Source organism: Rhinoraja longicauda, chromosome 21 (assembly GCF_053455715.1).
Source record: "Rhinoraja longicauda isolate Sanriku21f chromosome 21, sRhiLon1.1, whole genome shotgun sequence".
NCBI classification, from domain to species: Eukaryota; Metazoa; Chordata; class Chondrichthyes; order Rajiformes; family Arhynchobatidae; genus Rhinoraja; species Rhinoraja longicauda.
Genome location: NC_135973.1, coordinates 18,214,277 through 18,226,697, shown reverse-complemented (window position 1 = coordinate 18,226,697; position 12,421 = coordinate 18,214,277). Strand labels below are relative to the sequence as shown.

At 47.4% G+C, this 12,421-nt stretch overlaps 1 protein-coding gene across 1 annotated transcript in view; it reads right to left on the bottom strand.

The window, feature by feature from the left end:
- cacng3b (calcium channel, voltage-dependent, gamma subunit 3b) overlaps positions 1 to 10,152 on the bottom strand; it is a 31,302-nt gene extending 21,150 nt beyond the window's left edge. Inside the window, exon 1 of the mRNA XM_078418513.1 lies at positions 9,822 to 10,152. Within this exon, the coding sequence (XP_078274639.1) occupies positions 9,822 to 10,035 (214 nt within the window). The 5' untranslated portion in view covers positions 10,036 to 10,152. The remainder of the gene's footprint in view (positions 1 to 9,821) is intronic.
- Between the last annotated feature and the right edge of the window lie 2,269 nt (positions 10,153 to 12,421).

Here is a 12,421-nt window from a genome sequence, read left to right as displayed (position 1 = left end):
TCTTACATCCTTCTTCTCTACAACGCTCCCCAGAGCCCTGCCATTCACTGCGAAGGTCCTGCCCTGGTTTGACTTCCCAATATGCAACACCTTGCACTTATCTGCATTAAACTCCATGAACCATTCTTCATCCCACTAGCCCAACCAATCAAGATTTAGTTTAGAGATATGGTGTGGAAATAGGCCCTTCGGCCCACCAAGTCTGTACTGATGAGCGATCACCTGCACACTAGTTCTATCCTAAAGCCTAGCGACAATTTCCGGAACCTAATTAACCTACAAACCTGCATGACCTTGTAATATGGGAGGAAATCGGAGCATCTGGAGAAACCCCACACGGTCACAGAAAAGACGTACAAACTCCGTACAGACAGCACCTGTAGTCAGGATCGAACCCGGACCTCTGGAGCTGTAAGGAAGCTATTCTACTGCTGCGCCACAGTGCCGCCCCAGATCCTGCTATAATTCTTGATAACCATCTTTGTTATCTACGTACCACCCACGTTAGTGTCATATTGCATACAATCAAGGTTCAGCAATAACAGTCAGTTTCTTAATTTTCCTCTTGGGCAGCATATAACTCAGGGTATGAACATTGAATTCGTCAATTTGAAGTAATACTCCCACCAACTCCTCTCCCTTTCCTGTGCTCCCCAACCCCACCCCCTTGTGCAGTTATTTCTCCTGCTATCCCACCCAGTCATCCTGCCCCTGTCCTCTCACATCCCCTCATCCCTCATTTACCTTTTATTCCCCCCTCTTTCCCCTCAACCACTTCCACCACATCCTTCCTCTGGCATCACATTTCAATCCACCCGTCTCCTTATCTGCCACCCTTTTCTCTCCTTCTCATCTCTAGACAATACCATCCATTTACCAATTAAACCCCCCTCACCAATATCCACCCATCATTTGCCAGGCTCTGTCCTGCACCTAGCTCTCTTTCCCAGCTTTCTCCCCACTATTTGAATCAATCCGAAGAAAGATCCTGACCCAAAGTATCGTCCATCCATTTTCTCCACAGATGCTGCCTGTCCTGTTGAGTTACTCTAGCCCTTTGCTCAAGATTTCAGCATCTGCAGTTCCTTGAGTCTCTATAACACTCAGTTATTGATGCTGCACACAGTCTATGTCCTCCACACAGTCATTAATGTCACACTCAATTTAATTAAATCAGTTTAATTAAACACTCAGTCAGTGCTGGAGCAATTTGTTCTGTTCCACATGCATTAACTACTTGCACACACAGCCTTGGTACAGCACAGTTATTAATGTAACACAGTACTTGTACACATATCAGTGCTGAGACACACTGTCCTGTTACACACACAGTCAGTATTTGTACAGACAGTCCCATTACACATCGTCAGCGCATATATTGCTTGCACTCTGCTTTCAGAAGGCTTGACCTGCCGTTATTGCATGCCAGTAATTATTCCTTTGAACTGGAGCTTTCTTGCTGTAGGAATGACTACGTGTCTACATAACTGCATCTCAGGCTTACAATGCTTTGTGATTTGGGTTCTGTGGACACCATTTTTTTAGTTGTCTTTATGTGTGACTTATCAGCTGACAATAATAATATGCGTTCAATAATGATTGCATTAATCGACCGCTTTCAGTGGCGAGTTTAGTTGACTAACTTCGTGACTTCCATTAAAAGTAATCTCTTCTGCCAACTGTGATGAAATGTTCAATAACAGTTGCTGGCGATGGCCATGGGTCGGAGTGGGGGAGGGGGGAACTGCTGATCCATACCTTCCGGTGCCCTAACTAATGAATGATCAACAAGGCACCACAATCTACAAAATGCAGTCACCCTGCAAGGTCTCACACTGCTGAGGAAAGGCATACACTGGGAGAGATAAGGTGGAAAGGATCTTCCATTCACCAGTCAAATGGTCCTAAGCATACACACAGATTTATGTCAAGAACAAAGATAGTCAGAGAGCATTCACCCCAATTAAGTCCAGTTCTCTGGCACATTACCTCTTCCACCAATGTCTGTCAACTGGTACAAGAACTCACATGGAGTACACACCCTTTCTCAAGTTTCTGCATTGGAGCTCAAAGTCATAACCTTATGTTAAGAGTGATACAATGAGCCAAGGCTAATACAAGGCGAATAACTCTATGACTCTAAGTGACAGAAATGTACCATTCCCCTTGCAAGGCAGCTGAACCAAAGTCTCTGACTCCTTTGATGGGAATCGTTGTAACAGCTCTGAACTAACTGCTCAGTTACAGGCTACATTGAAGCAAATCCTTGTCACATTACACCCAAGTGATGTTCAGTTACCACCTGAAACTGTCACCACGTAAGGTGTTACATAAATTGTGGGAAAACACAGTAGATCAGGCAGCATGTATGGAGAGAGAAACGGTCAATAATTGTGGTTGAATAGTTTCTGAAGATAGATGGATGAGCTGAGATATTCTATCTCTCTTTCTCTCGGGGTTGTTGCCTTACCTACATTTATTCCTGACCTCCCCGACCTCATTCTTATAATGTAGGAAGCACAACATGGCTGCTGTCTATTCCTCTGCTTGAGAAACTTCCGCCTGCTGCTGCTTCCATGACCCAGAGTTTTTGAGAAACGAACAGCAGAAACTCAGCAGGTCAGGCAGCAGTTGTGGAGAGAGAAACAGGCACAAAGACCTTACCTCAGAACTCTGAAACATCAACTGTTTCTCCCTCCATAGATGCTGCTTCCTCTACCGAGTGTTTCCAAAGTGTTTTGTTTCTATTTCAGGTTTACTGCAGCTGCAGGTTTTGACTTTTGGTTAATGAGGAACCCTCGGTGAAGATCTGTCTCGTGTTATTTGATTAAAGCCCAATTTATGTCGGAAAGGCATGTTCACTGTGGGGCAGGAGAGAGTTATTTTATGTTGATATTAAAGCAGGGGTTGATCAGAAAGATGAGGTTATTACTCATCTAGATGAGTCTGAAGAAGGGTCTCGACCCGAAACGTCACCCATTCCTTCTCTCCCGAGATGCTGCCTGACCTGCTGAGTTACTCCAGCATTTTGTGAATAAATCGATTTGTACCAGCATCTGCAGTTATTTTCTTATACTACAGGTTATTACATTATGTACAGTACTAACCAAAAGACAATAAGGATACTGGGGAACACACTCCTCACTGAACTGAAATGATGTGTGTCCCTTACGTCCATACTGCACACATCTACATTACATCCAGGGTCTCAGCCTGTAAAGAAGGCCATCCAGACAATAAATTGCTCAGTGGCCATCTGTTTTGTGGAGGGGATTGAGGGAGTACGTACTCCTCACTAGGCAGCTCAGAACTCTGGTATTGTTCGAGCTCGGGCTATTGTTCATGAGCTGCACACACATTCGGGTTTTGCACAAATGTAAGGTAAACATAAGCTCTTGTGCAGCAGTTCCTAGTGCATTTCTGCCTGATATATTTTTCTAACATTAGATCTAATATTAAATGGAGTACTTAAATTAATTAATTGGAATTAGTGCTAGTTTGGAACAACTTCGAACTAAAGATCACAGCCAACAGTTCCTGAAGACCAACTTTACACAACTTGTTGACACTCCTTGCACCACAAGGACTCCTGAACTGTAACTGCAATGGAATCAGCCCAGTAGTGCTATACTTATGCAATCAGCAGAGCACTTTTACTCAGAAACTCCTCACCTGTTACCTCTGGTGAAATTGCAAACAAATGTCCATCCAGCAAACTACAACACAAATGAAACACCAGAACCAGTTCATGCCGGATAGGCCAGTTCCATGTTGAAGGTACCATTCTGTGTTAGGCAGGGGCCGGATCTATGTTAGGGAGAGGCTGATTTTGTGTTCGGGAGTGGGCAGTTTGTGTTTGAGAGGGGCCAGTTCTGTGTTGGTGAGCTCGGTTCTGTGTTAGGGAGGAGCCGGCTCTGTGTAAGGGAGGCCATAAATATCATTATGGAACTCCATTGAAGTTCTTAGAGTGGTACCTATAATCAGAACTAGTAAGCAGAAATTGATGGAAACACAAAACAATTCTGACAGCATCCACCTCCCCTCTACTTCATCAGTCTGAAGAACTGTCTTGACCTGAATAATCATCTGTCGATTTCCCTCCACAAATGCTGCCTGGCCTGTTGAGTTCCTCCAGATGTTTGTTTTTTTGCTTAAATTTCTGGCACCTGCAATCTCTTATGTCTCCAAGAAAAAGGAGTGAATGTAGAAGCTGGTTGGTCTGAGGAGGTGGTGTCGGTGGAGGTCAGTATGGAGCATGGGCATCACTAGTGTGGTGAACAGTCAATTGCTGAGATGTGCAATCTATTATTTTGACCACAATCTGAAATATATTCTCTCTAATCACTGACTAATAACTGGAAATAACATATATCTACCAATCATTATCAAAGCCTTCACAAAATGGAACCATTGCTTGGATTTCCTTGGCATACAATATTCATTAGAAAAGACCCAGTCTCTCTGCTCACTCCCCCATGGAAAAGAACATGATGTTACAAACAATATTTGTAAAGGTTTGGCAGTAACTACTTACTTTTGCGCACTCTACCTCCCAAGGTCCATGTGAGGCCTTTATTACAGACATCATCAACATCACACAACAAAGCCCAGGATTCCCAGGAGCTCACGGTGACAACAGGAGGAAGTAATTAACCCCTCCGGCATTATTTGCTCTTCAGTTCAATTGATGGCAGTTAATGTCCACATGGGAGCGCATGTCTCTATCACACTGCTGGAATTGTACATTTATAGACTCTTTGCAGACAACTACTTCTCCCGTATTCCTACATATACCTTTGTGACCATGTTCCGTTTTTATTTCAATATTTTCTTTCTTCCAGAATCTGCAGTTTGACTTTTATTTAAAACTTTAAGGGCTCAGTTATTCTTAAAGTGACATTGCTTCCAGTAGTTGATGAGTTAATAATGGGAAGATGCCGATTTAAGATTAGAAAATTAACCAGAGTCCACATGATGAAAGCTATTTTACCCGGAGAGTGTTTGGTATGAGAATGCATTGTCTGAAAATGGGCAAGGGGGGGGGGGGGGGGGTCAAGAAAGGTGAGGGAATTCTTATGCTGTTTTGATCGATTCCACAACTGAAGCATAGTTTTCATTTTTTTTTTTTCATATTTCAGATACAGTGGAACAGTTTAGTGGAACAGTTCTGGAATTTCAGCTGTGTGGTCAGAAAGCATCAGCCAGCATTGTTTTTCTCTGAGCAAAAAAGGTCGGTAAGTTTTCTGGTAGAATTGCACAAGACCATCCATGTTTGTCAAGTAAATAGAGGAAGGTTGCTCCCATGAGCATAGAGGACCAAGGGACACAGATTTTAAATGCTGAGTAAAACATATGTATTGGTGCAAGGAGAACTATATTTACTCACACACTAGTTAGGACATGGAGTCGCTGCAAGTAGGAATGGCAGCACCAGAATTGGTGCTTTCAAAGGGGAATTGGTCAGGGTTTTCGAAGGAAGTAACACGGGACCATGGACAAAGAACAGATAAAGGGGCAGAGAAGGCAGCCACCTCCGTGCTGTTGACTCTGGTTCATTTTCTAATCTCTTTAAATCTGGATTTTCTGGTTATTAATTCCAACTTCTGGAAGAAATTTCACTTTAAGAATAATTGAGCCTTTACTGTTTTGAATAAAAGTCAAAGCCTGCAGAATCTGGAAGACAGAAAATATTGAAATAAAACAGAACGTACAAACGTGGTCACAGAGGTATATCTGGGAATAAGGGAGGAGTAGGAGATTGTCTACAAAGACTGTAATATGAGTGTTTAGGCCTTTATCACACCAGGTCCTATGCTCACTACACTGCAACATTTCATTGTTGTAAATCACTTTGTGAGCAGTTTATTGTGGAACATGTTTGTTTTCTGTTTGATTCAGTGCATCTGATGAGGGATGGCTGGTGACTGCTTTCAATAACCAATGCAACATTGCTTTATTTACCCAAGGTCATTCTTTCCACGAAACATGATGGAAAATTACTGCAATGAATCTGACAGAGGCTTTTCTGACTAAGCACCTTATAGTCCTTAGGGCATGAGAGCCATTGGTGAATTTTAAGCTAACCAGAAAAGTGAGTTCCAATGACAGGTCAACTTCTAAAATCAGAATGCTGGAGGAACTCAGCAGGTCAGGCAGCATCTTGGGAGGGAAATGGACAGAGAAAAGCAATCCATCAGACCGAAAAAGGGTCCTGAGCTGAAATGTTGCAGGTCCATTGCAACGAGATGCGACCTGATCCACTGAGTTCCCCCAGTAATTAAAATGAAATTCTAAAAGAACTGCAGATGTTGGTTTATACCACAGATAGGCACAAAATGCTGGAGTAACACAACGGGTCAAGCAGCATCTCTGGAGAAAATGGATTGGCTATCTTTTGGGTCAGGACCCTTCTTCAGTCTGATGGGGGAGGAGGACGGGACTGGAAGCAAGAAAACAAACAGGACACATTGGGGCCGGTAACAGATGACCTCAGGCAGGGAGGTTCCTTGATAGACTGATTGTTGGCTAAGGGCGGCGTGATGCATAGTTGCGGACTGTAAACATTGGATTCTCTAATTTTAGGTAACTTCTGCATACATTCCCCTCCCCACTCCCTCTTCTACCACAAACCCCTTTCCTCACAAAAATCGTTTAACAAGTTCCATAGTTCGTAACGACGTATCCCTCTTGGGATCACACTGTCCCCAGCAAACAATCAACCTATAAGGGAACCTGACCTGCTGAGTTACTCCAGCATTTTGTGAATAAATCGATTTGTACCAGCATCTGCAGTTATTTTCTTATATATGGGAACCTCCCTGCCTGAGGTGTAAGAAAATAACTGCAGATGCTGGTACAAATCGAAGGTATTTATTCACAAAATGCTGGAGTAACTCAGCAGGTCAGGCAGCATCTCAGGAGAGAAGGAATGGGCGACGTTTCGGGTCGAGACCCTTCTTCAGTCTGAAGAAGGGTCACGACCCGAAACGTCGCCCATTCCCTCTCTCCTGAGATGCTGCCTGACCTGCGGAGTTACTCCAGCATTTTGTGAATAAATATCCCTGCCTGAGGTCATCTGTTGCTGGCCCTGATATGTCCTGGTTTTCCCTTGCTTCCAGCCACCCCCACCCCCCCCCCCCCCCTCACACAAACCGTTTGAAGAAAAATCCCAACCCAAAACGTCACCTATCCATTTCTTCCGGAGATGCTGCCTGACCCACTGAGTTACTCCAGTATTTTTGTGTCTATCCTCCAGCACTTTGTTTCTTTTTCTCTTCATGATTCCAGCATCCAAAGCCACTTGTGTCTCACTATGAACTGTTTCTTTCATTTTACAGATGCTGCCTGACCTGCTGAGTATTTTCAGCATTTTCCGTTTTATTTCTGATTTCAAGTTGCTGCAGTGCTTTGAATTGAAATCTCATTATTTCAACACAATGTTACCCCTTTCTCCATTACCCCTCATCTCCCACCTGCATCTTCTCCAGACACATCATCTGTGATTAACAGGTCTTTAACACCCCTGTCACCCAACCCACCTCTCCCCCAGTCTTGACACGCTGTCATAGACATTCACCGTCTTCTCTCCACCCAAAAGTGTTCTGCATCTTAAAACATGGTTTTCATTTTAGTTTTAGAGATACAGCGTGGAAACAGGCCCTTCGGCCAAGCGCCTCTGTGTCGACCAACCATCACCCGTACACCTGTAGCACTAGTTCTGTGCTACATCCTCGGGACAATTTACAGAAGCCAATTAACCTGCAAACCTGCACGACCTTGGAATGTGGGAGGAAACCGGAGCACTCAGAGAAAACCCACGCGGTCACAGGGAGAACGTAGAAACTCCGTGCAGACCGCGGCGGTACCTCGTCTCTGGCGCTGAGGCAGCAACTCTACCGCTGCGCCACTGTGCCGCCTTCTTTTCTCTTTCTAACGTTCTCGTTTCTGGATGGAAAATCACCAAACTGAAACATTAACTCCCTGCCTGTCACCACAGATGTTGCCTGACCTTCTAGCAATTTTTGTTTTATTTCAGATTCCCAGCATCTGTCTCGTTTTACTTTAAAAAAAATAGCGTTTCTTTCTTTTAACCATGTGGCGATACTTCCCACTAAAACCCTTCACATTCCTGGCTCATGCTCGAGTGACACGTTTTCAAAATGATGTATTTCACAGCAATACAGACCAAAAATAATTTGTCCATTTTTGTCTGGAAGCAGAAAGTCCCTTTTAAAATTGATTCTCATTGACGGCTTGTTCTGTTTAGTCATGTTACATCGAACTCCAAGCTTTCTGGCGTTCAGAAGAATGAAGTGATCACATTGAAAGACGCAAGATTGCACAGTGGGGTGAGAGAGATAGACGCCGTGTTGATGGTCTTGTGGCTGGGGTGCTTATAATCAGGGTTACTGTGAGAGACATGCGATCGGCCGTGGCCGAACAGAAGTGAATCTTTGGAAATTTGAGATGCCGAGACTTGAGCGCAGAGCATATTCGCGGGAGCGATCAATAGATTTTTTTGCATATTAAGCATGTTTCAAAGCAAATAGGGTTCGCACAGGTAGTGCTACTTCCAATCGTGTTCTCTTGAATGGTAAAGCCCGGGGTGGGGTGGGGTTGATGGGGGGTGGGGGGTGAGGTTGGGGGTTGATGGGGGGTGGAGGGGATGAGATGAGAGATGTTGGCTCCTTATGTTTTCATGTTCTGATTATTATTAATCCACCGTTTATTTCCCTCTGCTGCGTTCTGACAGTTAACAATGAGAAACCCCTTTGTTTATTGGATTTTTGCCAGAAAGGTCACAAAAATCCCGGAGATGTGCCAAAGAGCAAGGTGGAGTTTTCAGCGGCTGTTGGGGAAGTATTTCCCGCGTTACGATGGTGTGTTGGTGCCGCTCGCTGTGACTGCGAGAGGGGGTTAACATGCCAGGAAGGTATCGCTTCTCCCGGTCACTTTGCCCTTGGAGTGGGGGGGGGGGGGGGGGGGGGGGGGAGGACGGGAGGGGGGGGGGGGGAGGGGGGGGAGGGCAGTTGTCCCGTTGTAACTCTGTGATTATTCTGGTATCGGAGATTGTTAACCGCGTTTCGGGATTTATCTCCCCCTTTCTTTTTTTTAATATAAATATATAAACTGCCACATTGTGAAGTTACGGAGCTGAAAAAATGGCCCTGTCGGTGAAGTGTCAGAGCGGCTCCGGCACCGACCCTCTCTCCCCTCCATGTGGACCAGCAGCACACGGGAGGTTGGGGGGGGGGGGGGAGGGGGGACATGGGAACCGGGCATGGGGCAGGGATTTGGAGGGGCTGGCGGGAGAAGGGCCGGGGGTCCCGGGGAGTGGGGGGCCGGGTGGCCTGGGGGAGTGGGGGGGCCGGGGGTCCCGGGGACTGGAGGGGTCGGGGGTCCCGGGGAGTGGGGGATCGGGGTCCTGGGAGAGTTTGGGATCGGGGGTCCCGGGGGAGTGGGGGATTGGGGGGGCGGGTGTCCTGGGGGAGTGGGGGATCCTGGGGAGTGGGGGGGCGGGGGTCCCGGGGAATGGAGGAGTCGGGGTCCCGGGGAGTGGGGGGCCGGGGGTCCCGGGGAGTGGGGGATCGGGGGGGCCGGGTGTCCTGGGGGAGTGGGGGCTGGGGGTCCCGGGGGATCGGGGGAGTGGGGGGCCGGGTGTCCTGGGGGATCGGGGGGGCCGGGGGTCCCGGGGAGTGGAGGGGTCGGGGGTCCCGGGAGACGCTCCGGGGTCCCGGTGTGCGGGCCGAGGACCGAAGGGACTGTCCGGTAGCCCGGGCCAGGCCAAGGATCCAGGGGAACGGGCTCCGCCGCCACCTTACCTTCCAGGCAGCAGGTTCTCCACAGCCCCGAGTGGGTCATCACCTCCTCGTTCTTGTGGACCGTGTCGTTGTCCCCGCCGCCCTTACTCCGGCACACGCCCCGCGAGTACAGCCAGTAGTCGGTGCCCACGGCGATGGTCATCAAGCTGAAGGCACCGAACGCCCCAACCGTGGTCAGCAGCATCTGTACGCCGCGCTCGACACCGCCCCCCATGCCCTGGCCCGGCCCGAGAGCCAGCCAGCCCCGGCCCTGCTCTGCTCTGTTACCCGCCCGAGCACTGAGCAGCTGGGCGCCTCGGCGGCTGTGGGTAGGGAGGGAGGCAGGGAGGGAGGGAGGGAGAGAGGGAGGGAGGGAGGGAGAGAGGGGGCGGCTCCGCTCGTCACCCGCCTCGCAACGTAACTCCCCCCCCCCCGCCGCCGGACAGCGAGGGACCGCCCGTATCGGGTGCTCAGAGCTGCAACAAGGTCCCCCACCTGCCCCCGGAATCCTTTCACCCCAATACCCTCCTCATCCCAATACCCTCCTCATCCCAAGAGCCCTCACCCAAACCACTCTCAATTCAAAACCTTCCCAATCCCAATATTTCACGTCCTCCCAAACCCTCCCCGTCAGAAGTCTCCCACACTCCAAATCTCCTCATCCCACGATAATCTTACCATAGAACTCTCCCCAACCCAGGAACACCTCACCCCAAAACACCTTCCGTCCCAACATCCCCATCTCTCAATTAATCCCAACCTTGCCCCATCCCTCAGCATGAGCACTGAACCATCCCCACACACTGAACCTCCCCAGCAGTTCAACTCTATCTAATGACTCACCCCACCATCCTCCATCCCCTTCCACCAATCCACATCTACCCTCTTCCACCAACTCACATCCACCCTGGCCGCAGCTTTCCCATTCCCTCCGCAGTAACCGGTCCTCCACTCCCCAAACTTATGACAATTCCATTCTTATTCATTCCACAACCCCTCCCCTGTCCCCTCTCCACCAGGGGCCATTTACAATGACCAGTTAACCCACGAACCCACACATCTTTGGGATTTGGTTGGAAACCGAGCCACCCACAGGAAACCCACGTGGCTATGAAAAGAATGTTCAAAGTTTGACAGAAAGCGCCCCAGGTCAGGATTGAACCAGGGTTGAAGGGGCTCTGTCACTGTGTCTTCTGCAGAAAGGCCACCGTTGGAGAAGGAATGGGCAGTGGTTACTCCTACCTCCGTTACTGTGGCAGACAGGCACATGTGAGGCTGGTACAGTACACCTCTCAGCAGCTATCTGGAATGTGAATGGGATGGTGGGTGTTCAGATAAGGTCGGATATGCTGTCATTGAGTGTAACTCAGCAATGTTTTGAGGGCTGTGAATCTAATCTCTGACATAGGATTTCAGTGTATTAGTCTATGAGATGTAATTGTGCAGTAATAAGACATTTGTACATTACCGAAGGTGCCAGCTTTCAGACTGAATGTTCAAATAAAGAGCTATGTGTTAATTCCACCAATTATTTTGACTAGATGATATGATGGCACTATTGGAAAAGGAGCAGAAAATTCCCTCATTCAGGATGATCAGAAGATAATTTGTCTGTGGAATCTTGCTCTTGCCATGTTTCTGATGCAATTTGCACTCACTGAACTTCTTACATTCTTAATGTGCAAATTTAGAAACTATTTGATTTGGAAATGACCAGGCCTGTTTCACTCACAGTTCTGCCTCAGTTTTATTTCTGTAGCTATGACAAGACATAGCTTATGCAATGAGTTGATTTTAGGAGCTCTGGGGCAGCAAGCATTTTGAAGGGAGCACTTTCACAAAGATCTTTGAGTCTGAAAGACTAATTCTCCAAAAGTATAAAATGTGAGTGGTGACGATACCTTCTGGAAAGCCTCCCCTCTGCAGTGTAATGCATACACCATTGACATGGATGGATTCGGAGGCTGACATGGATGCCAGGCAGAGTGCCTATCACTATGTTGTTTGAATTTTCTTTAAATAAACGACCCTGAAAACAGAAGATGTCTTCCAATCATTTTCTACAATTGGACCGCAAGATTCCACAGACAAATTATCTTCTGATCATCCTGAATGAGGGAATTTTCTCACCATCTCATGCAGAAATGAAAGGTATCTGTGTTCTTCAACTGTTCCCCCGATCATTCTGCGATGGAACCGCTGAGTCTATTCTGTGCTCTGTCGTCTTTCGCAGATGTTGTTTAACATCCTCTGTCGCAGATGTTGTTCAACATGGAGTAGTTGATTCATTGGCTGAGGAACGAGTGTGTGTGGTACCTAAATGTTTCCTTTGTCTGTGTTTGACATGATTGGGGCAGGAATCAATGCTGAAGTCTCCTAGAGGCTCTCAGAGACAAACAATCCACTGGAAGAACTCAGAGGGTCAAGCAGCACTTGTGCATGGAAAGGAATGGTCAAGGCTGCTACATTAAGTAAAGGACTCCTCTTCAGGTTGTAGCAGTGGTCTGCAGCATCTTGAGCACAAAACAAAGTGGCGGAGGATGTCAGTAGAACATGCAGCATCTGTGGAGGGAATGGACAGACGGCATTATGAGCCAGGACCCTTCTTCAGGTCCTGAAAC